The following is a 27,138-nucleotide window of genomic DNA, read 5'->3' as shown; positions in this document are numbered from 1 at the left end:
TGAATGACCCCAAAGAGATATGCAGGGCATGACACCACCGTCAAGAAAGATAACTAGGACGAACAATAATCCCATCACTAATCTTCAGAAAACGCTCCGCATAGAAGGCCATCTTTGGACGTAAACCACCATGAGGGTTGGTCCAAGTAGTGGTAATGTACTGTCTATAAATATCAAGTCAGACATGTTCATTCAACTCCTGTCGAGATGGAAGGAGATGAGTAGGAGCATTCAATGAGAATTGATAAGGAGGAAGATGATTAATATCAATACCAATCAATCTTAGCAGAGAAGATGCCTGAGCATACCATCAACGAGCCCGAGAGCTAATATCAAAACTCGCAGTAGCAATAGAAGAACAATAAGCCAAATAGGAGTATCTATCACGTTCATCAACAAAATCTGCAAAACCATGTAGGCAATGAAGGAACCAAACCAAATGAAATCAAATATGGCTGCAAGACTGAAAGGATGAACACCAAACTCGACAAAAATAATACTATGAGGAGTGAACCTATGACATCTGATAATGCGCCAAAGAAACAAAGTCTAAACCCGCTCAATCTTGGCCTAGTAAAAACCATGAAGAGAAGGCCCCCAAACCACAAAACCATAAAGAGTAGTCGGTCGAACAAGGGATTTGAAGACAAATAGCTTGGATAAGGTATACTCAAAATGGTGTCTGAAACATTGTTTCTCAAGCATAGCAAGAGAACCCATACCCTTACTAACTCTAGACTAAATAACCAGCCTCATATTGAAGCAGGACCTGGAAAACTTCACTCCAAGAGACATGTAAGACGAAGTAATCTCAATCTCCTGTCCCTGAAAATAGAAGCGAAAATGAGAAGTCTTTAGGCAATTAAAGACCATAACACAAATCTTACCCAAGTTAACTGCAAGCTATCTCTGAACACAAAAAGAAGCCAAACCATCTAAAAGTCTCTGCAACTCTCTGGAGAAGAAGCAAAAAGAATCACATCATCTGCAAAAAGAAGAATGGAGATCAAGACCTAGTGTAAGTAGCAACTGTCTCAAGGGAGTGAAGATTTTAAAAGGAAATCCTCAAGCTCATCAATGTACAAACCGAACAAAGTGAGGGAGAGAGGACATCCTTGCTTAACACCAATGGTGTTATGGATCGGAATTGAGGAACCATCAGGAGTCTTGAATCTACCCACCATAGTCTCGTATAATCTCATGATAGTAGTAAGTGACATCTCAGAAATCTCGATCTCCTAAAGCCTCTGAAATAAAGCCATCTTGGGAACAGAGTCAAAAGCCTTGCAAAAATGAACAAACCAATAGTAAACTTTCTCCGATCTATGTCTAACCTCCTCAATAATAGCCCGTAAAGTGAAAATATGATCCATGGTCTGATAATCAGCTCGAAAACCAGCCTAACCTCTAGCTCTGCAACCTTTCCTGTCAAGCTCTCTAGATAACATAGCATTGAGGGATGTGGCATACAGTTTGGAAAATGTGTGTCCGATCATAATGGTCCTATAATTCCCAGGGTCAAAAGCAAAACCAATTCATGGATTGGGTAAATCAAAAGCCTGGACTAGGAAACCGAAAACCCAGTACAAATCACCTTATTAAAGAGAAGTACCCATACCAATACAAACACAAATCAGGAAAAGTACCTGTACAAATAGGAACACAAATCCTATAAGCCCACAAAGCAAATGTTAATTGAGTAGGCCAATCTTTTCCATGTTTATTAACTGTTTTGTGCAGGATTTGCTCAATGACCTTATTAGAAGCTTCAGCTTGTCCATTAGATTGAGGATAGTAAGGTATAGAGAAACGCTGATGAATTCGATATTCTTCCATAAATTTCTTAACCTCCTTATTTTTGAAAGAAGTATCGTTATTAGAGATAACAATAGAACGAATACCAAAGTGGGAGATGATGTTTTGGAAAGTAAAATCACAAATAACATCAGTTGTAGTAGAAAGAAGAGGGACAACTTCAACCCATTTCAATAAAGTAATCAGTAGTTGTCAAAATGCATGTATGTCCTTGTGAGGAATGAGAAGAAATCATTCCAATAAGATCTAAACCCCAAACACCGAATGGCCATGAGGCTACATGAGTAAGAAGCACAATAGGAGCATAAATAAGACTGCCATGTTGACACTGAAGATAATTTTTGACAAAGGCAAAAGAATCTCATTCCACTACTTGCCAATAATATCCCATTCTTGATAATTTATTTACCAATGACTTTCCACCAAAATGCCCTCCACAAGATCCTACATGAGCTTCTTGTAAAGCTATTAAGATTTCACTATTTCCTAGACATCTCAATAAATGGCCACGGTAAGATCTTTTATAAAGACTGTCAGCCAATATGATATAACAGAGTGCTAGTTTTCTGATACAATTATGAGCATTATGTGAGGCAAGTTCAAAAAAGGTCCGCCCTTCAAGTACTAAATGATATTAGAATACCACTCATCTGAATGTAAATTAAAACATTGATCCATCACCGCACTATTCTCAGAAATAGAAAGTTCCGAGAATGAATAGTGAATTGAAAATCCTTATTATCATCAAGGCATAGAAGAGATAAAGCACTAACCATAACATCAACATGTCTATTATCTTTTCTAGGTACCAACTAAATATCATATAACGACAATTTAGACAACAAATCAAAAGATTGTTCACAATACCTCGTCATATTATCATTCTTAGCCTGTTATAAACCTTTTATCTGTTGCACAATCAATTGTGAATCGCCAAAAATATTCAGGTGCTTGATCTAAAGGAATAGGGCTTCTCATAATCCAGCAACAAGAGCCTCATGTTCCTTAATATTATTTGTGCATTGAAAAGTTGGCTTATAAGAAAGAGATATTGGCTTCTTAAAGAAACTAGGATCACACCCGTACCAGTACCAGTTTTACACTGAGATCCATCAAAATAAAGTTCTCGAGCATCATCCTTACAAGTAATATTTTTGCATCTGGAAAATCTATACGGGTACAAATTGTGTACAATAAAAAGAGCATCAACTAAGTGATCAGTCAAGGCTTGCCCTTTGATTTCTTTTTGAGAGATGATAACTGCATACTAAGAAAGCACCTCAGCTAAGTGGTCAATCAACGCTTTCCCTTTGATTTCTTTTTGAGAAACAAATTTTAAATCAAATTCTATCAAAAGCAATACCCATTTTGCAAGACATCCAGATAAATCAGTTTTGGAAAAGAGATGCTTTAAAGGATCAAAAATTTGGCGACATTGAATTATGCATTAAGGAGATAATGTCTAAGTTTTTGACACAAAAAAACTAAAGCGAGATATTGTTTCTCTATATCCATGTATCATGTCTCATAGTCAATCAAGGTGCGACTTATGTAATATAGAGCATGCCCTTTACCATGAGCATCATTTTGAACAAGAACAACGCTTAAGGCTTTAGGAGAAGCTGATGTATAGAGATAGAAAGGCTTATTAGGTTGCACAGTTGCAAGATAGGAGGATTAGTGAGATATTCCTTAAACTGCTCAAATAATTGCCTACATTCCTCATTCAAAGAGAAAGTGGAATCCTTTTTAAGCAAGGAAGTCAATGGAATAGCACTATTAGCTAAGTTTGAAACAAACCTTCCAATAACTTGAATTTTCCCTTGTGAGCTCCATAGTTGCAAGACATTCTTAGGTGGAGGCATGTTAACAATAGCCTCTATCGTTTCAATATCAAGTTCAACACCCCGATTAGAAATAATAAATTCAAGCAATATCCCCTTGTCTACCCCAAAGGCACACTTGTGAGGATTCAAGCGCACATTATAGCTACACATTTATTCAAAAAAAATCTAAGGATAGAAATGTGCTCTTAGCGTTCAATGGATTTAGCAAGAATATCATCAACATTAATTCCAAGGATGTTATGCATGTAATCATGAAAGATAAGAGTCATAGCCCGTTGGTAGGTTGCACCCGCATTCTTTAATCCGAAAGGCATCATGACCCAATAAAAGGTTGCCCAAAGTGTTATAAATGTTGTTTTATGTTGATCCTCTAAGTGGATAAAGATCTGATTGTAGCTAGAAAACCCATCCATGAAAGATAATAAACATGTCCGGCTGTAGAATCGACTATTATGTCAATATTAGGTAGGGGCAAATCATCTTTCAAAGATGCTTTATTTAAATCGCGAAACTCACCGCATATCCTAATCTTGTTTTCACCCTTACAAACAAAGCAACAATATTTCATATCCAAGGAGAATAATCAATAGAGCATATAAATCCAAAATCCAATAATCATTTTTCAACTTCTTCTTTTTTGTTTTGCACAATGACTGCCCCACGCAATTTTTCCCGAGCTCCTCTTTCCCATGATGACTGCTTCCATGTTCGTCGCTAGCTTGTCTATTATGTTTGTGTTGGTGTTGAAGTGCCTTCGCTACGTTTGTGTTGGTGTCTGTGTGTGTCTCTTGTCAACGACCGTGTGCCTTTTGTAGTTTTTTCCGTAGTTCTTTCCAGTACAAGTGGCACGAGTTCTTTCTACTGGTGTCTACACTATCAGGCTCGTTTTCTATCAACATCTTCCTCCACCGTTGACTGCTTGCTCGCATGTCTTTCTTTGTGAGCTTCTTTTGTCTAGCCATCGTCTGCACTTGCTACCCACATTTTCCTTGTACGTGGTTGCCCTAACCATGCTTCTCCCTCCATGACTGCCCTCTGCATACACGACCTCTGCTCCATTTTCCTTGCGGCCATTAGCATTGCTAATGTTCCCTCCTCTGCATGTCAACCCTATCATCGATTTTCTCTCCTACTCACATCTTCTGGACTTCACACCTGTTCCCCCTTCTACACAACAAGCTCTTGATCTGGCTCAACAAACACCAGCAGCCCACGACGCCTAGCTCGATTGTTGTTACCAGGTCCTACTGCTTATGCTATTATCCGCACTCTTCCTGCACGGGTACCACAGGCTCCTGGCAGCTTCCTTGTGCCAATTAAATCCAGCAGTAAATCCAATGGGGTCTACAAAGCCTTCCTCAAATGTCAAACCTATGATCCCAATACTTAATAGCTCAACACCCCCGCTTACATACCAAAGGCTCTTAGATAGGCTACTGAAGGTTGAGGCAGATAACCGAAGCTTGAGTGAAACTATTCTAGAACTCACCACGACCATGGCAGCATTCAAACATTAGGTCGAATCCAACTCATCCACCACCTCTGCTTGCTCTGTTACTCTTCTTTCTGAAACTGCAAATATCAAGAAATACTTTGACACAATCATCGATCAGCTACAAGACTTGGACTCCTTTAGAAAACAACAATGTGAGATTATGAACAAACATACCACTCTTCTTTCAGAAATAGAAGAAAAGGCTAAGTCATGGGCCTCAACCTGTGCAAATTGTATACCAAATCCTCTAGTGGGTGTTGAAAAGATCGTCTAGGGTCAAATTACCAAGGAACGTTGGAGGAGGGCCTGTGAGCTTAACCTCAGAGTTCGAGGCCTCCTTAAGATTACTATAGGCCCCTTGACAGCTGGATAGTCCTTTTTTAGTGATCAGCTCAGTATCACCGATATTTCGCTGGACAGATGTTGGGTGGGACCAGATGGTACACTCTTTCTGAGATTCACCTCACTTTCAGATAGAATGCGAGTCGTTTCGTTGAAGAGGAATCTATTCCCTCTCGAAGCTCTTCTTGGATGAGGACCTCACGAGAGCACAGGTAGTTGAGTTGCGACATTCGAGGACCTTGGCTGCGGAGGCAAGACATGCCGTTAAATGGGTAGTGATCGATAACCTTAGAGCTATTATTCATGACTCCCCACCCATCGGGTAGGATCAACGACCGACTTTTCTAGCCAAATGATGCTCCTGCTAGCAGGCACTTGGAGGTACTACCTCCTCGGGCTCCCTCCATGTCAACTGTTAGAATGGTAATGGCACCCTTTGGTCATTACCGGGTTTGTTTGTGAACGTTGTGGGCTCGGCAGATATTCTAGTTGTCATAGAGACTCGTGAGTCCGGCTCACCCTCTCCCAGGGTTTGACGAGTTTAGGTGGCTCTCTGTTTGTAGAGAGGAGGTTTGTGCTTCAGGAGTTGTTTCTGGTTCAAGTGGTGTTGCTTGTTTGATCAGAGACGACCGCTTCAGTTCTACTTTAGTTATCCACTCGGATACCTCAGCTCATTTCATGTGGATCTGGATCCAAGTTAGCCATCTCAAGAGGTGTCTCGGAGATATCTTCATTACAGTGTGTTACTTCCCACTGATCACCTCACCTTACACTATCCATAGCCCTGTTGATGGCGATCCCTACTCAGCCCTTTCTGAGTGCATCCTAAAGTTCTCTAGCGTGGGTGACATCATCATCATGGGTGACTTTAATGCTCAGATCGGAGACCTCCAGACCCCTCTGCATGAACGCGTTACTGAATCAATTTGCACGAGCGAATCAAATTCGGCCAGCATTGATTTTCAATGCCACTCTTTTGATAGCCAGGGGCCCCTCTGGTCGCCATCTCCTTCAATTTTGCGAGACTTCTAACCTGTTGATTGTGAATGGACTCTCTTGTTTTCCGAGCTCAAAGTCCTTCACCTGTTGGCCCCATTGTGGTGGCACGAGTGTGGTGGACTACGTTCTTGCACCTGCCTCTGTCATCCCTTCTATCATCAACTTCACCATCACCCGCTCCCCCCCTTGTGGATCACTCTATCCTTTGTCTTTGCATCAGCTTCCCCCCCTCCCCCCCACCCTTACCCTAGCCCCAAGCCCACCCTTATCCCAGGGCCCCCATACCACCTTCCACTTCATCAATGGCGACGACTACCTCTTCGCCCTCCACCTCATGTGACTACTCCTCCCGAGCCACTTCACTAACCCCTCCTAGGTCTCACCACTTTTCAACCTGATTGCTGGTAGTATATGGGAATCCGTCCATCTCACCTCTTCCCCCCTCGACCATGCTAGCTGTAAATCTTGCCTAATGAACCTCTAGTTTGATGCTGTGTAAATCTTTCCTTCGTTCCTTGCACACCTCCTTCACCGCCCACTCCCTCTCTTACACACAGTTGCGCTCCTCTTATCACCGCCTTACCCACTACAAGAAGCATATGTATGTAGCTTCTTAGTGTCGATCCCCCTGTGATACTCTTGCCAGCAATCCGAAGTCCTTTTGGCATACCCTGTTCCCCCGTCGTCCACCCTTGACTAGCACACCTTGGTCTCACAAGTCTATGATATCCATCCTCTATGATATCCCTCCTCTATGATATGCATCCATCCTCTATGATATCCCTGGCAAGTCTTCCACCAACCCCACCTCCCCTACCCATTGCCACCTTTTCACCCCCTCCTTGGTTGGTGAGTCCATTAGACTCATGAGATCTAGTAGAGCGGCTAACAAAGATCGTTTTCAAGCTGAGCTTCTCAAGCTTGGTACTTTGATCTTGTGCCCCATTTTACCGGTGCTCTTCAACATGGTGGTTTGTACTGGTTTCCTGGCTTCTTGGTCGAGACGTGTGATTTACCCAATTCATAAATTCGGGCTAGCTTCCGACCCCAGTAACTCAGGACCATCATGATTGCTCATACATTTACCAAGCTTTATGCCACGGTGTTGAACATTATCCTTACTAGACAGATTGACAGACGTCAATGTTGTGCTAGTCTACAAGCTGGACTTCGTGCGGACTACTAGACCACAGATCATATCCTGGCTTTACGGGCTATCATTTAGGAGGCTTAGCACCATTCTACAAAAGTTTACTATTGTTTCGTAGACTTTCATAAGGCTTTTGACTCAAAACCTAGGGGAGCCTCTTTTAGAGACTCAAAGATATTGACACTCTTCATATTCTTGTGACACCGATCATGAGACTCTATGAGATGGTGATCGGCAGATTTAGGACTCCAGAGGGATTTGCAAACCCGATATACAACACCATTGGGGTGAAGCAAGGTTGACCACTTTCACCTACACTTTTCAACATCTATATTGATGAGCTTGTATCATTCCTCTGTGAGGTTTCACTCCTCGAGGATGGTTGTTACTTGCACCAGAATCTGATCTCCATTCTCTTGTTCGTTGATGATGTGGTCCTCCTAGCCTCATCACTGGAGGGGCTCTAGAGGATTATTCATAGACTTGCTTTATTCTGTGTCCAACGTCAGCTCACGGTGAACTTGAGCAAGACCTGGATCATGGTATTCAACTGTTTGAAGACCTCGCATCTCCATTTCAGCTTCCAGGGTCAGCAAATTGAGATTATCTCTTCTTGCACCTACCTGGGGGTCAAGTTTTCCAAACCTCGTTTCAGCATGAGATCGGCCCACCTTCCTAAAGTGGCTAAGGGCATGGGCTCGCTTGCTCTCCTTGAGAAACAGTGCTTTCGATACCACTTCTAGGACACCAAGTCCAAGCCCTCTATCATGGACTCTCTGATCAAACCCACAGTTCTTTACAATGTTGCGGTATGGGGTCCGTCTCTTCTAGACTTTGATTGGGCCTCAATCGAGCAGGTACAAACACTTCTCCATCGGATCATCCGTTGCCACCATTTCACCCCACACAATATTGTTCTGGCCGAGTTTGGAGCTCATCCTTTCTGGCTCAGTGTCATTTTTGACTTAATTTGTTTCATCCATCGACTTAGAGGTTGTACAGATTCGTCAGAGGGCTGACACAGACATGGATACCTTGCTTACTGCTCGTCATAGGACTTAGCCAACTCAATGGGACAACAAGGGCTTGCTCTTGGTATACCCAAGCCACTATCTTACTAAGCTCAATCAGGAGTGACATTGACCATCTTCCGCCATACCAGTTCTCATTGGATGCTGACGCCCACCTCCTCCCCTCTCGGCAAGAGCTGAACGGCCACATCAGACACGACATTTACAGGCAGTACATCTATACAACTTAGATCAGCCCCCCTGGCAGGTTACACCCTCAAATGGCATTCTACTTAGAGCACTTTCTTGAGATTCGAGATGGTATCATTGTTTGCCCCTCTTATCTAAGCCACCGTTGGTGTCATGCCCTCTACATCGCCTTGGGATTTTTTAGAGTCAAAGCCCACCGACTTCGTTGCCAGACCGATCACCACCTGTCTAGAGAGGAACATGTGTCGCCTTTGCATGTTATCAAAAATGGAAATGGAGACCCATTTTATCGTCAGATGTCCCATCTACTATGAGATCATAGGTAGATTTTATTGCCTTTTTAGAGACTGCAGATTTCTTTCGGCTTTTTTCAGTTATTCCGACCAGAGGTGCCTAGCAGTCTATCTCCAAGAGGCCTCCCACCACAAAGATCACACCTTACAGCTCCAGTTCCCTCAGCACCAAAGCTTGGTTTAGCTCATCACGGACTTCTTTCCTTCCATGACCACTTCCGAGGGTAGGAAACGACCTCACCCAACTATCTCTAAACACATCAAATCGATCAGACCTTGGCTTGGGTTCCTTAGAAGCACCGTACCCCCACGGTTATGCAACGGCAGAGATAGAGACGATGCCAGACACAAACCCTTGCTCGTCCTGGCCCGTATCCCTCTATACGGGAATTTTTTGTATCGAGAAAGGGCTAACGGTCCTTCTCTCTTCCTTTTGTTTGTCTCTTTCCCCTATTGTGTGCTCTTTTTCCAATCATAGTTTGGTGCTCCTATTGGTTTCTTTACTTTACTGTACCGTTGTATCTTTCAATCCCTTAGACCCTTGTTGGTCTCTTGTTGAACATTAATATCATTATCTTATCTTATCTTATCTTACATCAACAAGAAGAGCAATACTCAGATTCATCTTAAGAATCTTTTATTTAACATGTTTAGCATTTGATGCAAGCAAAATGTTATGCATTATGATTTTAGGACCAATGCCAAGCATATTCAAATAAGACCATGCAAAGATCACTTTGAATTCGATCAAGAGAGCACTCAATTGTTCACATTCTTCTTTTATCAAAAATTTGCCAATTTTAATCACTTTTTCGGGATCAGCTAGATCCATTTGAACATCAATGGTGTCTGTGATTAGCACATTACTTTTTGTGGTATTTTCAACTAGTAAATTATCGTCATATGTGTTGTCAAAAACCATGTTTTAACCAAAGTAGCCATCAACATTTAAGCAGTATGGTCGTCGCTTCTTATGATGGAAAGAAAGAAGATTATTATAGACCCCTAGAAGGTCAACTAGAGCATCATCATCAAAAGAAATATCCATTTGTTTCTTGTCAAGGCCCACAACATCTAGTTTAATCAATTTTAAAGGTCCACTATAAATGTGATTAACATTCAAAAGGAACAATGAAGCTTGATTATAAGGATTAAGTCCTAACCCATAAGATATGTCACAAGGTTCGGCAAACATCAAACATGAAGTTCGACATCCATCGAATATTCAAGGTTTAGAAAAAAATCAATAAAATTCGCATTCAAAAAATGCATTGATCTTGTGTAAAGAAATATTTTCGTCTGGCACTTTTACTTAGATTTAATTATAAAAGAATATAGAATGTTTGACTAGGGCTAGTTGGAAACATTGTGATATATCACCTGCCATTTGGTTGAGCAATTAAATTGCCCAAAATCTCAACCCCACATTGATGTATTTCACGCAACGATATGTATCAGTTAAAATCGCCATAACCCCATGCAAAATGGGAAATAAAATGGTACTAGAATAAAAGTAGGGTTCTAATTTGATGAAAAACATAGAAATGATTTTGCTTTACATTATTTCGTAATTCTAAATGAATTTTTAGAATGTGCTTTTAAATAAAATATTTACTAAAATGTTAATAAATATTTTAAATATTGTTTTTTTACAAAATATTGTATATTATAATATATTTAACATCTTTTCTCTTTGGAAAATAATAGTTAAACTAATTTGAAAGATTCTTAGGTATATATATATATACCTAAGAATCTTTCAAATTAGTTTAACTATTAATATATATATATATATATATATATATATATATTTGTTTAAGGCAAATTTATTGGTGAATTTTTTTCTGAGCTTTTTATCCTTGTCAAACTTTATCCTAGCTTCATTGTTGTCGGACTCAAACTCGAATTCGAACCTTGTGACTCTACCCATATGTATGTTCATGAAATCCATTATTCAAAGGAACTCATATGCCTTGTTCAAACTTTCAACAACCTTTACCATTGAATCCATATTTTTTTAACAAAGTATAACCAGGACCCTAACAATCAGCCATGTTTGCAATAGTTAAAGGTGCTTCGTAGGTCATTATATCGTAGCAATTAGGCTTAATAGTCTCGCAGTTTCCTCAGTAGAAGGCATAAAGGTGTTTTTCAATTCACCCAAAAGAAGAGTAAATACTTTCATTTCAGGTTCATCTTGCTTTTTCATGAAATCTAAATCTGAAAACTTATATTCTCCAATAAACGTAGGATTGAAATCTAGAGTACCCCAATCATCTTCAGAAAGAGAAGGATATTCCTTCTTTGGAGGTTCATCTTTAGTCTCAAGTGCCTTAGCCTCTTGTGCTGGAATAGGACACTAAGCATATTTTGCATTTAAACAAGGATTAGGTGCATCATCAACATGAAGGGTATACATGAGATTATTGTAGACAACACGCACCTTGCAATGAAGAGTAGAAGGAACAACATGCATAGAATGCAACCAAGGTCGCCCTAGGAGAAGATAATAGTTCAAAGGTCCAAGTATCACATGCACAGGAGTATCCAACATCACAGAACCAACTTTAATAGGTATTTAATAATACCCAAAGTCTTCTTAGCAATATTGTCAAATCCACGAATAGGAATATTATCAAGTTGAATGGGGGAAAGATCAGCTTGTATAGCTTTTAATGTATCCATGCTACAAACATTCAATCCTGAACCATTATCAATTAGAATGCAACATACAGTATTCCTATTAATAGGCACAGCAACCATAAGAGCATCATACTTGTTTTGAATTTCAGGAGGAGAAAGGTCATCTTCAGTAAAGAAAACTGAAGGAACAGATGACACAGTATATATGTATTCCAAAGAGGAATTAATAGTATATGTATTAGGTGTAGAAATAGGTAGAGTAAATAACCTTTAGCAATGCTTCATGATAAGTACGTGAAGTTTGAAGCAATTCCCAAACAGAAATCTTAGCAAGAGTAGCTAGCATTGTTCAACCAAATCATACTCCTTAGAAGAAGTGACTAATCGAGGTGCTTGAGGAAGCACAGGTTGAGAGGATGGTAAAGAAACTATGACAGTAGGTTGAGGATTATTTTGAGTGCAATAAGCATGAGCAACTAAATCAAGATCAGTGAAATTTAAAGGGTTTGTGGGTTTCCCTTTCATAGTAGATGGAGGACAGCCCTTAACAATCATCAAAGGTCTAGTTTAGTGTACAAATACACAGATTCAACAGAGACCATCGTGAATCCCCAAAGACCTATTGGAACCCAACATGGATCTAGACGGACCCAAGGGGCAAAAGAAATATGGGCCCAAAACTTGGAAAAGCAAAAACAATTGCTCTGAACTAGAAACCACCCTTGTTTGATCTTCACAAACACATTTCATAGTCATTTGCTCTCTCAATCTTCCAAGTTTTCATAAGAGTTCTGAAGTATGTTTTTTTTTTCATTTTTGTTATAGATTGCAACAATGAGTACTCAAAGCTCAGTGGGTAGGGAGGGACCTAAACACTCTAATTTTGATAAAGGGTCTCTTTTATGGAAAAAAAGTACAAGAATTTCACAATGTGTTTGAGGTGGGGTTTATTTGGGAATGTAATTTTTGCAACGTACAATATAGAAGCTCCTACTCTCAAGTCAAACTGCATTTTTTGGGCCTTGGGGGTAAAAGGATTAATATGTGTGAGGGGCCAGATAAGAAGAGCTTGCAACTTGGGCAAACAAAAGCATTTGTAAAAGAAAAAGAAAATGGTGACAAATTAAATACAAAAGGGAAACAAGGTACTTGTTCTGGAAAACAAAAAACAATGACACCACTCACTCACCAAGCCTCTAGACATCCCTTCTTCCCTGTGCCTTCTAGGGATGATGATGAAATAGAACCACAAATCACCACCCACAAAAGAGGCCCATTAGATAAGGCATTCCAAAATGAGTTGAGAGATATTGTTGATGAGAAAATTGGGTTTTGCCTCTATGTGAATTGTGTTCCATTCAACTTAGTGAGATCACCTTGTTGGAGGGAGATAATGCAAACAATAAATAATGCACCTTCTAGTTATCAAAGCCCTAGATATGAATAGGTGTGCACCACCTTATTGCATAGTGAAAAAAAAATATAGAGACCCAACTAGAACCAATAAAAGATTCTTGGGTTCAAATAGGTGTGTCTCATCTCTCGTGGATGGAAAGATTCCAAAACTGTCCCTTGATCAATGTTATTGTTGTGTCCCCCAAAGGGGCAATGTTTTTGAAGGTGATTGACCATGAGGAGGAACTAAAAGATGAAGACTTTATTTCCTAGATTCTCATTGATTCCATAAGGCGGTGAGTAGTGATAATGTTGTCCAAGTAATGATGGACAATGCAAAAGTTTGTAAGGCTGCAGGTAGTTAGTAGAGGCTAGATATGATAACATCTTTTTGACATCATGCACTGTCCACCCCCTCTATATAGTGATGCAAGCAAATGGCACCCAAATAGATTGGGTAAAGAAAATATATGAGGATGAGGAGATCAAATGTTTGTGACAAACCACCATAGGTCACAAACAATTTTCAGAACTTTCTCCAAATTGGAATTATTCAAGGTAAACTTTACAATTTAATTTATTTAGTTTCATTTATGAATTATCATTTTATGTCATGTTTTGCATAATAAAAAATGTTACTAACTTGTAAAATGTTTTCAGGTGGCTAAGACCCGCTTTGCATCACACACAATCATCCTTAGACGGCTTGTGAGGGTAAAAGATATATTGTCAGAAATGGTTATTAACAACCAATAGGGCATTTGGAAGCAATCCAAAATAACAAGGGCCCAAAAGGTGAAGACAATGATACTGGATGATTATTGACGGGCTCGTGTAGATTACATATTGGAATTCACCAAGCCTATTATGTTTATGCTTCGATTCACCGACACTGATAAACCATGCTTGGGGGACATCTATGATGTCATGGACACTGTATTAGAGAAAGTAGAATTGGTAAGCTATGATACAATAATCTATCCTTGTTAATTGAGAGATATATAACTTTTTAATTAACATTATTTACATCAGATAACTTACATGAGCATTGTCTGATATGCCAACAAAGGAGAGATAATGATCCTGAGGATACATTATACAAAAAGGTGGAAGCAATTGTTCTTCACTATTGGAAAAAGATGACTACACCTTTTGATCTCCTAGCTTATGTTGTATCTCCTAAGTTTATAGCCAAGAGGAACTTGCTATTCTGGGTAGAGTAGCACCATATAGAGATGTTGAGGTTGCTAGTGGGTATAAAAGGTCATTTAGTAAGATGTTCAGCAATCCAAAGGTGGGGGAAAATGTTATGACAGAATCTGGATTGTTCATCTCAAGAAAAGATGTAGACCCTATTATTGTGAATGACCAAAGCAGAATGGATGGTATTATTCGATGGTACTTCATGGTCAAGCTTATATGTACCTCTAGCCACTTGCAATTCAAATTCTATCACAACTTTTTAAATTTGAATTGTTTTTTTCTTCTTTCTTTTGCCACTTGCAATGCAGAATTTAACACTTAACACTCTTGAATTCGTCTTGTATTTTCATTTTTAATTATGTTTGTTTTTCTCTAGGTTGTGAGTTCTTTTGCCACTGAATGGAATTGGAGTGTATACTCCTTTATCGACTGAGTAAAGCGTGACCGATTGGGTTCAAAAAAAAAGACTTGGTCTTTGTTCACAACAACTTGCAGTTCATAAAGACTTGGAAAGATGGAATTGTTCTAGTGGGAAATCAAAGGATGGAGGTGTCTGAAGACATCATAGCTGAAGCTATGGGGTTGGAGATGGAGGGCATTAATTTCTACCGGGATAGGAAGCTCTCTGATAGGGCGGTCGACAAGTTTGCGGATTCAACCAAAGAACGCAACAGACTGGTTAAAATGGGTAATTCCTTATTTAACCCAGCTTCCATTTTGCACCCTTGAAGATTTGTTGTGTTTGTGAACATTGAGTATCTTACTTTGGATGGGCACTTCACTAAGATTTACAGTCACCATTTCATGTTAGTCAATCATTTTAGGCATGGGGTTAGGATAAATTTCCCTTTTACCTTAGACAATCTCTCGGTAATTTTGTTCTTGCCTTTCAAAATGACCATGACGAAGATCACATATGTCATGAGGGGTTAATGGTTCTCATTATGAACCTTTTGAAGGAAAAAAAGGTGCATAGACCCAGGTAGAGTAAGAAATCACTTGATTATGAGACGAAGGGTAGTGATTTTGAGGAGGATTTTAATAAGGAGACCGAAGATGAGGTGGAAGAGGTAGATGTAAAGAACATGAAAGGGGATCTGGGAAGCACCTCCAAGAAGAAAAGCAAGGGAAAGGGGAGTGAGTCAGATCAAGAAAGTGATTACAAGGAGCAAAGAAAGGCCTTTCAAAAGAGAGGAACCACAGGGAAGGTTTCGAGTAACAAGGGAAAGAATGTGGATAGGGTCTCTATTCCCTCTGATGATGAACCTTTAATCAAAAGGATGGAAAGAAAAAGAAAATTGGTGTCTGCTCAGAATGAGGATGATGACAATGTTCCCAAGGAGGTGGAATTGGAAAAAAACAAACAAGGGCAGCAGGAGTACTATTTTGAACATAACAGGGAAGAGGATGAGAAAGGGTTCCTAAAGGGAATCATGGGTAACCCAAGGTCAATTTTAAAGGATATCGGGACCCTTAAACAGAAAATGCAAGAGATTTCAAAGGATTTTGATTAACTCAACAAAACGGCAAGGGGGGAGCGTATGTTGGGTCAACACATTGATAGGCTTTCTAAAGTCGTTGGTAATGCGGAAGAGGTTAAAAACTTAATGAAGTGAGTACCAACAATTGAAATCAAAAACAAGAACCTTGAACAGGTAAACAAAGATATCCAAGAAAGGATGGAGAGCCTGGATGCGAGAGTAAGTAATATGGAAAAAACAATCAAGAAATTGGCTGATCAAAATTGCAGTGTTTTGAAGACTATGGCTGATAACTTCAATACATTGCTGAACAAGATGGATCAGACTAAAGGCCGTGACTCCTCTGTTGTTAATGACGACCAAGGACCGAGCAAGCGCACAAGGGCCAATTCCAAGAAGAAAGGAGTGGAAGTGAAAAAGCTGGATGAAATGAAAGCTTCTGCGGAAAATATGAACATTCTGGTAGATCAAGTTGCGGACCTATTGAAAACTCTGTAGCTGTCGGGGTGTTGTCCTTTTGCTTTTCTTTTGCTGACTTTTACCGCATTGTTGTACTTGGCCTCCTATTTCTGTGGTTGTTTAATTGTTCTCTAAGGCCTTTTATTTTCTGAACTTTTATGTTTTTACTTCTTTGTTACTTTGTTAAAGGTTTCGGGTCCTTTAAAACCTGTTTTTACATAATCAAAACAACTTGCACCTCCTAGCACATAAGGATCCAAAATACAAGGAGCCTAAGAAGATTTGGGATGTGGCACACATGTTTTCTGAGATGGATATAACAATTCAGGATCCTGCTAGAGCCACTTTACCTGATGTGGATGATGATGAGGATGACACAGCACCAAAGGTTGTTAGTCAAACCAGTTTTAGTTCCAATGATGATGATGATCAATTACTGCAGCTACTCAAGAACCCAATGATCCTCGTTTTTTAATAATCCCTTTGATGATTGATGAACACTTTCATGATTCATGAATATCGAATCATGTTCCAAACATCAATGAACTATAAGTATATTTTCAATTTTCATTTTGTAATTTAGTAATTCGAAGTGATGATTTTCTTTTGAATCATAATGATAATGTTTGTCTAACATTTGACATCGATCAATGATCAAGCATCATATGTTCATACTATGAAATGATTTAGTTTTACAATTATGTATACTTCTCTTAGTTTTTGGAATATATATATATATATATATATATATATATATATATATATATATATATATATATATATATATATATATATATATATATATATATATATATATATATATATATATATATACGCGCACGCGCGCACACACATGGAATTTAGTAATTCGATGTGATGATTTTCTTTTGAATCATAATGATAATGTTTGTCTTTGACATTTGACATTGATCAATGGTCAAGCACCATAATTTCATTATATGTAATGATTTAGTTTTACAATTATGTATATTTCTCTTCTTTTTTGGAATATATAATATATATACATATTACACACACACAAATCCTTACAAACTATAATGGGGGAAAAAATCACAAATCCAAGAATCAGATTCTCAAGCCCAAACCCAGATCAACAACCTAGATTTTTACCTTGACACTGTATTTAATTATATCACTCTAGAATCTAGGCACGACATATTTGATTCAGACTCCATATGTAGGTAGCTCTCAAAGATTACATTTGTTCTCGATTGACCAAAGATTTAGATTAAGAGTTTATCTTACCTAATCTTAATGTTCAAGATTAATTTAAGGAGCAAATACAATAAAAACCATTCCAATTCAGTTCACATCTATTTAACTGCACTGAAAGAAAATCTTTTTTAAACCTCTACAAGGACATTCGAAAATCATATATTTAAAACACACAATATCATCCAATCCTGTCTCCAGAGGTATGTAGTTCTCAAAAAAAAACATTTGTTCTCGATTGATCAAGAATTTAAGCAACCCAATTTATCATACCTAATCTATATGTTTAAGATTAATTTCAAAGCCAAATATAACGAAAAATAATCCAACTCAGATAATATAAATATATAGAAAGAAAGATTTTTAAAATTTTTACACACTTGAGAAAGGAAAATTTATCAAGTCTATAATGATGCTTAAAAATCAGTGAGAACTACACACAAAAGGTACCCTTCTATAGCAACAGATCTATATTAAATTGGCTGCCACTTACACTCATGCGATTATCTATGTCCATTTCTTGAATACAGCGGAATACCATATCTGCCATGCCATCTCCTTCAACATCTATAAGCTCCTGTAGTTCAAATTACAACAATTTATCCATTGATTGGTACAAGATAACAGCTATTATAAAGAAATATGTTAACAGATAATTGGAGAAAAATATTTAACTTAGTTCTATTTCAAAAACAGATGTTAAAACTCCTAAAATTGTCCTAGCTATGATTTACTAATTATAAGTTCGGACTCTGGTTTTAAATAAATAGTAAGCTGCAAACAGAAATTATCATGAAAATTTATTTAACCATCACCTACACCCATTGAATGATTATGCATATTTAGAAAAAATAGAATTTAGCTCCTATAGCATTCTAAGCTATGTACCTGCTTTGGAGTTATAAAGATGATTCGTTCAGTAGGATTAAGTCATTGACTGCTAACATTGTAATAAATTAGTGTATCTGTCATTGCAGTTCTCTGTAACTGTTGTCAGTTGCCTTTAACTGTCACATTTTTCCTGTATAAATTTGCTCTAGTTATGAATAAACATCATTGATCATTCCCTTACTGTTGACATATGGTATGAGAGCCCCCATTTTTCTCTTGAGAACCTGTGAAAGTGATCTGCTTCTCCTACTAAGATATGAGTCACATTCCGGTTGCTGAAGTGGCAAGGAGTCTTTAAGAATGGCATTTTGAATGCTAAAACTGCATAAAGATTTCAATGCCTGCATAAAATTGCAAAGTAGAAGTGGAATAATATTGGAATCTCAGTCTAGCTGATCTGATCTTCAATTGACAGATCATAAAAGCACCCTACATTTTGTCTGCCTGACATCTGTTCTGTCATCCATTTTTATTAGCAATATGATTTCTGATATCTGTTGAAAGTTTTTAATGTCTGTGAGAATAATTTGAAACACAATATTTTTATTAAATAAAGGAGTTCTCTTTGTAACTACACATGAAAGGGTGAGTTGAATGATATGGTCGGTTAGAAGAAAGTGCACACCGAGAGTTGCTATGAGGTAGGTGTATTGTGGCTTACAGCACTCTTGCACTTATAAGGGCATTATAACTTGCAGAAGATAAGTCACATAAATTGGATATTATACCGTGATATAGCCTGCAAAGGAAAGGGTGAGATACATACAAAGAAAGGTATAAGTAATCCACTATTGATTAAACCCACACACAGAATAATTGTGCCATGAAAATTAGTTATCATCCTTCTAGACACATTAAGTCTCTGTGTTTGAAGTGTGGTCTTTGCTGTGTTCAAAGACGAGTCCTAAAAAGGAATGCAGAAGCAAGTGAAAAAAAATGATAGTGATTGATGCAACAAAGGTAAATATAAAGGAACCTAAAAATTGTAAAGTACTGTGAAGTATCACTTCTTTTGTTTGGCTTTAAAGGATATCACAGAGCATTTATATTTCTCAGTAACATAATTAGTGGATGCCAACGACGGTTAAAAATAGTTATTGAAGTCTCCTTCAAATATGTTGAAAGGCTTTTTAAAAAGACTGGTTACAATGATGATCTAATGGCACGTGTTTATTTGAGTTTATTTGGTATTATAGGAAAATCAAAGTCTTTTTAGAAGGTGCAAAGAGCATAAAAGCGTGTTACAGACTCTTTATTCATCAAGAGAGATTTATGTTCTTTGTGTTAAGATAGCTTCAGTCGGATTGATTCGATCTGAGATACATTATTGTTATTGGTAAATCATCATTTCCTATATATAATTATTCATGTTAAATAATATATATTATTGTATATAATATATATGTGTATATATATATATGTGTGTATATATATATACACACACACACGTATTATTATGTTTGTTTATAAATTATTATTAATTAAATGATGATTAAACCATGGAGACATGTCTCCTCGTATTTATATGAGATTTAAATCTGCATTTGGAACACACCAGTATCATGACAGTGCTTTTAGATTTGTAAAAACGATCCTTAACACATTAACATGGTATCAAAGCTAGCCTGCATATGTAATGAAATAAATATTTTAAAAGAGATTAATGCTTTGAAAATCTATAGAAGAAAAAGAAAAATACTATGATTAAAATTACCGGCGATGATGATTACTTTATTGCAAATTTTGTTTGAGAGGGTATTTGATACACTTCTAGCCAAAATCTACGCTACAATAGTCTGCCACACCCTTATTTGAATTCATAATTATTATGAAAGATACCCATCCGAATATCACATAGAAAGGATTGATCTAATTATCTTTACAGAAACCACTAGGACTAAACCAATCTATTGTGTATATATATACATATATGTATATGTATATGTATATGTATATACGTATGATTATGTTTGTTTATAAATTATTATTAATTAAATTATGATTAAACCATGGAGACATGTCTCATATTTATATGAGATACTAGTATTATGGCAGTGCTATTAGATTTGTAAAAATGATCCTTAACACATTAACATGGTATCAAAGCTAGCCTGCATATGTAATGAAATAAATATTCAAAAGAGAATTATGCTTTGAAAATCTATAGAAGAAAAAGAAATATACTGCAATTAAAATTACCGGCGATGATAATTACTTTATTGTAAATTTTGTTTGAGAGGGTATTTGATACACTTCCAGCCAAAATCTACAATACAACAGTCTCCCACACCCTTATTTTAATTCATAATTATTATGAAAGATACCCATCCGAATATCACATAGAAAGGATTGATCTAATTATCTTTACAGAAACCACTAGACTAAACCAATCTATTGTGTGACAAGTCAGAGGCAATAAATAAATTTAAAGAACACACCTAGAAAGCAAGGAGAGTATATATATATATATATATACACACCATTAGTAATGAAGGTAAGGGAAGACATGGTTCACAGATGAAGGCACTAGGAATCGAATTGGCAGATTACGTCTGAATATAGTACTCAAAACTTGGAGGCATTCACACTAAGACCTGGATGACGGAAGGAATTGGAGTAGGCTTAGAACGGGGGCCACACTAGAAGAAATCAACATATGGTATATTTCTCACAGTAGTGATAAGTTGCAAATGGTTGTCGGAAAGTTGTTCCGAGTTTACATCCGGACACCATCGAAAAGGTTTTCAAAGTGTTGGACACTCCAAAATGTGCCAATGTACAAAGAAGAATTCACGACAACTTGAATGATAAAAAGCTTGATCACATCAAGATTTCAAATGACAAAGGACAGTTCATCAAAGAGAGTCAGAGGCTATCAAAAGACATAACACCATAATTATCAAGGTGAATCACCAAGTACAAGGCCCTTCAAAACAATCCCTAGGACTATTTTAATTCTCTTTTGTCTTTCTTCTTCTTCTTCTGGCATGTTTGTAATTGAAGATGATGTATTACATGAAAATGTGTAATTACATGTAATACTACTTACATGTGTAATGACATGCAATCCAATAATTTCTCTTGTTAGTTAGACCAGGTCAAAGTTGGTTGAGTTGTTCCCACTTTTTCCTCCATCTTTTTCTCAACTCCTTTGCCTATATATAGGAGTGGCCCCCTCATTGTAAAAATCATCTTTTGTTGTATGCAAGAAAGCTCTGCCAAACTTGTGCAAGCAGAACTTTGATTGTGTAGTATGAATTTAGGAGAAAAGTGAATAAAAGAAGCAATTGAATTCGAAGCTTTGACTGGAAGAAATTGTCAGAGAAAATTAGAATCTTTGACTATAATTTGTGCCTATTGTCTTTGATTCATGTTATTATCATATGTTCAATAATAGATCATAGTGGTTTAAGAAGTAATCGGAGCGGGACATTTGACTGGGAGTGATTGTAGTGATATATAGACTAGAAGCTTTGACTATAGCTTGTATTGTCGTCTCAACATCACAAACAATAGTTAGAACTTCCCTACTTTTGGAAGTCTTTGCACCCCAATGGTAGAGGTCTTTATTATAGAATAGAATAGAAATCATCTATTTCTGGAACTCTTTGCACCCCAATGGTAGAGATTTTCCTTATAAATTAAACAAACAAGACTTAGAGCCAAACTCGTATACTTTCAATCAGCCTTTGAGTTGATGTTGGTTTATTGGTATCACCATTTCCAGCTACTAGATAGAAGTGTACTTACAGATTTCATCCTGCCCATTACTCACTATGCAGATAAGTGGATTCTTTTCTGAAAGATAAGAGGAAAGAATAATGGTAACACTCTTCAAAATCTCTCAACTTCTTGCTTACCTCGAGTTGATCCAAGGAACGGTGAGAAGGGGGAACCTTCCCTTTAATGTAGGAGAGACTTTGTCTCACACGATGTGGCTGGTCTATCTATTTTGTGACTAGATTTACCCAAAACTATCAGTTGCAAAATATCCACCAAACAAGGAGTACAAGGAAAAACTTCTTAAATCATCTGTGCCTTCTAACTGTAAGTAACCTCTTCCTGCATTTTAGCATCTTGAAACATACATATCCAACTCTGCAATCTAACCTTTTTAGCATGTGCATCTCCTCGAAATATCTTATGTAAAGCAATCCAAATTTCATGTGCAAGCTTTAAAGATTTTACCTCTGCAACTTCTGATTCAAGAAGAGTTGATATCAATGCTTCCTTACCAAGTGTATTTTGTATGAATAGATCGTTTTCACTTTGTTCACATGAGTCAAGCTTATCTTCTTCTATCACTGTCTTTTGATTTAATATAACCAACCAAAGTTTCAGACCTATGCATAGTAGGTGACTCTTCATCTTCTTCTTTTAGCTGTCATAATTAATTCCATCAAACTTCAAACTTTCTTTTCTGAAATACATTGTCATAGATCTCCTCAAGCTATTAAGCTTTTCCTTGAAGGACTTGATGCTCTGATACTAATTGTTAGAAAGTAAAGTCCACCAAGAAAACTGAGAGAGAAAGGGGGTGAATCAATTATGTGTTCAAAACAACTCTCAATATCTTTAATAGTTCTGAATAATGTAAATAGTAAATGCAATAACCATAGAAAGATAACTATACACAATAACACTAAATATGTTAACTAGGGAAATCCTTGATTAGAGGGAAAACCCCGGTGTGAATGATGCCCACAAGATAAAGAACTAATATTAAAGTTCCTTGTGAAAGAATGAACTCCGTTAGGAGCCAATGAAATACATTCAGTACATATCAGTCCCTGAGAGATTTTGAATCCTTGTTAGAAGGTTTCAACAGTGTTAGAAGTTGTGCCAACCCTATAAGGAGTTGAAAGGAGGACAACTAAACCCACCATTCACATAGCCTCAGATTGTCTTCACCAAGCAATCTTTAAGATAATCTATCCAAGTTCTGAACTGACTAAACAATAACTTCTTTGCCAATACAGTTCCTTTGAAGCTCACAATACATCCTCAATCTCAATCTTTTCTCTGATCAAATAAAATTTGCATCCAAGTTCGCATAACCAAAAGAAATGATCTCACTCATCAACACACACTCTACCACAAGGAAATGACCTTTCCTTTATACCAAGTCCTAAAACAAGTATTGAGTCAACCTTGAGGTTTTCTCAATAAATTATATAAGACATCATTCAGATATTACAATACACATTACATTACAATTTACAATTCTCATAATGATTTTAACAATAGTCGGCTCACAAGAAACAACACACTGAAGAGACTTCATAAGTTGGCTCAAACTGCATATTTGATTTCACTATTTGGAAAATAGTATCCTGAACATGTCTCTGACATTCCTCTAAGCTTGCTTAACCAAATTCCATCTCAGCTAAAATTTATAACTGATTTACTAGTACCCACTTTCTAAAAACTCTCTTAGAAAACTACCTCTAGAAAACATCGCATAACACTGTCATATCTTCATATTTCCTTCTGTGCACATGACTGTAGTGTCTATACATGGTACTGAATATGTTCCCAAACATGCATAACCCAACTTGTTGACCGTGCCAAACAATGTTTCCTCTGCAACTCTGATAATCTTCACAGAACAATGTATATGTTGACATCAATGACAAACATTGTCATGAATGCAACACACAACCACTCAATCATTTCTCTGACAATCTTAACATACCCCCCCACAAGAATACCATCAGCATTCATTCTAATAGAATATGCCTATTCTTCCTAAAGTTAGAGCTTTTTCGTGGTTGGCAACTCACTATAAAATCTTGACAAGAGAAAAATTGACAAGATTGGGCTTTTGTGGTCCCTTCAAATGTCCGATGTGTAATAATCATGAATAAAGCAAGGACCATTTATTTGTAGCATGTCCCCTCACAATTAAATGTTGGGATCATTTTCTGGATAAAATGATGTGGAAATGTTCTGTAACATCTCATTGTCCCGGGTCTAAATTAACAACAAACATACTCAAAGAAATATAGTTATCACTTCATCTTCATAGGAAGTCAATTAAATCAGTTTCGTTCATATGAAGGGGACTGACGGTTAAAAACCAATTAAACAAAATTTCTTAACGAAAGCCGAAAAAACACCATCAATGAAAATTACTATAGAAGTTAAAAACCACATACCATGAAATTTGAGATCAAAATCAAAACTAGGGATGCTTCTATAACCACCCGGGTTAGTCCACAAATACCACTATAACAATATCACATGACGACTACCATCTAAAAATTACTATCTCAAAAACAAATGATGATTATGATTAAATACCACTATTTAAAATTAGGGCATCACATACCATTGTATCAATTAGGGCATCATTTACCATTGGTTCATTTAGGGCTTTCAGTTATCTTGGTATCAATTAGGGCTTCCGATACCACTGAATCAAATAGGGCTTCCGATACCACTAATTCAATTAGGGCTTCCAATATCGCTGTATCATTTAGGATTCTAGTTACCACTGAAAAAATTAGGGCTTCTAATTCCTTTCCTTCCGATTACTTAACGTCTTACATATACATCATAAAAGTAATAATAACTATTTTCCGACAACAATTGAATGTATAGCTTATCTTTATCTGTTGTTCATCCAACAATTAGGGGAGAGGTGGAACATTGTCAGGGGCTTAACCACCCAACCTCGGACCAATCTTATCTCCACACAATCGAAAAAGAGAAGAGTCATCTTGTCATCCACTGGGCATCCTGGTATTTAACACACCATATGACTTGGCAGCAAGAGATTACAACAACAAGATCAAGCATGAGCTATTAATAATTCATTATTCAAATCTGATTTCATTCTTGGTTCTTGCAAGTTAACTCCACCTCTTCACCATTCATGGCTTCTTTGTTGGTGAATCCTAGGTGTTTGAAAGATTATGATCATTCTATTTATTTTACACCTCTCATGGCTTCTTTGCTGGTGAATTCCTCGGTGTTACAAATATTCTAAATTTGTTCAAAAACTGTGATAGCATGTGCATTGATGTTGATTCACAAAATCAATCAAGTTCTAAACAACTACCATTTGAATCCATAAATAATGTATTCTCTAGGATACTCGAATAATGATCTCTGATGCACTTCAGAAAACCAACAACTAGTATTATATATCGATCTCAAACTACTATGCCTAGCCGGCTATGGATGAATGCTCAATCAAAAAAGAAAAAAGTTGGAACATATTTAATTTATTCTCTGACCTATCATTATCAACAAATAGATATCATACTCGGTGAAAAACGAATCATGAATTACAATGCTTCTATGGTTTCAAATCTTGGAATGAGAAATCCGACTACAGTCAAGCTTATCCTTGAAAGAGAAAGAAAGTAGAAAACAAAACCTGTGACTTGAGAATAGTATGTGGCTTCTTCTTGCCCAGGCCGGAACTCCTGTTCATCTATCAACTTGCACTCTTGGCTTAAGTATTCAGCGATGGCGGAATAAGGAAGATCAGTGTAATACTAACTATGCAAAATGGATTGCAATGACTCGGCCTTAGTACTTTAGCCGTAATCACTTGCTCGGCTGCCCAGTCAAAACAAGGTTTTAAGAAAAAATAGTGGATTGCAATTGATTCTATGGCGGATTGCAGACATTTCAAAGAAGATTGCCAGGCGATTTAAATGCAAAACATTTCTAAAGCAAGGTTACAAAACATTTAAATTCAAGGTCAAATTTGATTAATGAAACAAGAGCAATCTGATATTCAGCAATAGGAAGAAGATCGGCTCCAACGAAAAGAAAGATATCTTGACTCTCTCACACAGTTTCCTAAAAAGGGGAGCAAACAGGACTCCTTGGTTCCCACCGGTTACAAGAAGACTATAATCGATTCAAATCCCCAAATAGTAAATCAATTTTTAAAAAAAAGCAAAGAAGAGGAGAGGAAAAGATTAAAAGGTTGGAAGATTATAAGACAATTTGAATTGCCAAATATTAAATGGATTAATTATGCCAAGTGTTATTGTTTAAAAGCAAAGAATATTAAATTGGAAAGAATAGAGTTGGAAGGTTGTAATTCGAAAATTATAATAATTCAAATGTTATTATAATTCAAATATTATTAAAATCTTATATGTACATATAAACATCACGTTATTAAATTATAATGGTGCCAAATCATTTTTATATTATATGCACGTATATAAATATTTATTAAAAAATAATATGATGAAAGATAAATTAAAATCCTTTGAGATACGTTTTATATTTTAACCCAATTATTTTCTCAATTTATTTATTTAAATAGCTCATGTGGGTCCCACAGATGTATCCTGTTTCAAGTCACTAGGTCCTCAACCTATTTGCTCAATGATGGTGATGCCCCTGCCTAATTCTTTTCTAACAATGCTTCCACCCCTTTGACGTGTTTCCTGCAAGGAAATTCTCCATAGTTAAATTTTAAATTATTTAATCATAAATAATCATAATGGTTAACCTTCATCTCAATTCCATGAATTTGTGATTAACGATCAACTAACATGTTATCTTTACTTGAAATCATAACGACTATCTTACATTTCGCCATATTATAACAAATTAAACTGCCAACTGACTTCATGTGAACCTCAACGGCTATATTTCAAATTAGGTCAAAAATTGGGATGTAACATGTTTGCTCCATAATA

The 27,138-nt window shown here is 37.0% G+C and overlaps 1 protein-coding gene across 2 annotated transcripts in view; it reads right to left on the bottom strand.

Moving 5' to 3' along the window:
* Nucleotides 1–27,138, bottom strand: part of ARP2 (actin related protein 2) — a 306,387-nt gene that overhangs the window by 95,355 nt on the left and 183,894 nt on the right. For both annotated transcript variants that reach the window (XM_089800841.1, XM_089800842.1), the window contains one exon: nt 18,069–18,152. In XM_089800841.1, coding sequence (XP_089656967.1) covers nt 18,069–18,152 — 84 coding nt within the window. The remainder of the gene's footprint in view (nt 1–18,068; nt 18,153–27,138) is intronic.

Source organism: Cupressus sempervirens, chromosome 9 (genome assembly GCF_028749045.1).
Source record: "Cupressus sempervirens isolate cs-2001-9-10 chromosome 9, ASM2874904v1, whole genome shotgun sequence".
NCBI classification, from domain to species: domain Eukaryota; kingdom Viridiplantae; phylum Streptophyta; class Pinopsida; order Cupressales; family Cupressaceae; genus Cupressus; species Cupressus sempervirens.
The sequence above is the reverse complement of the archived record's forward strand: the minus strand, read 5'-3'. Positions and strand labels throughout refer to the sequence as shown.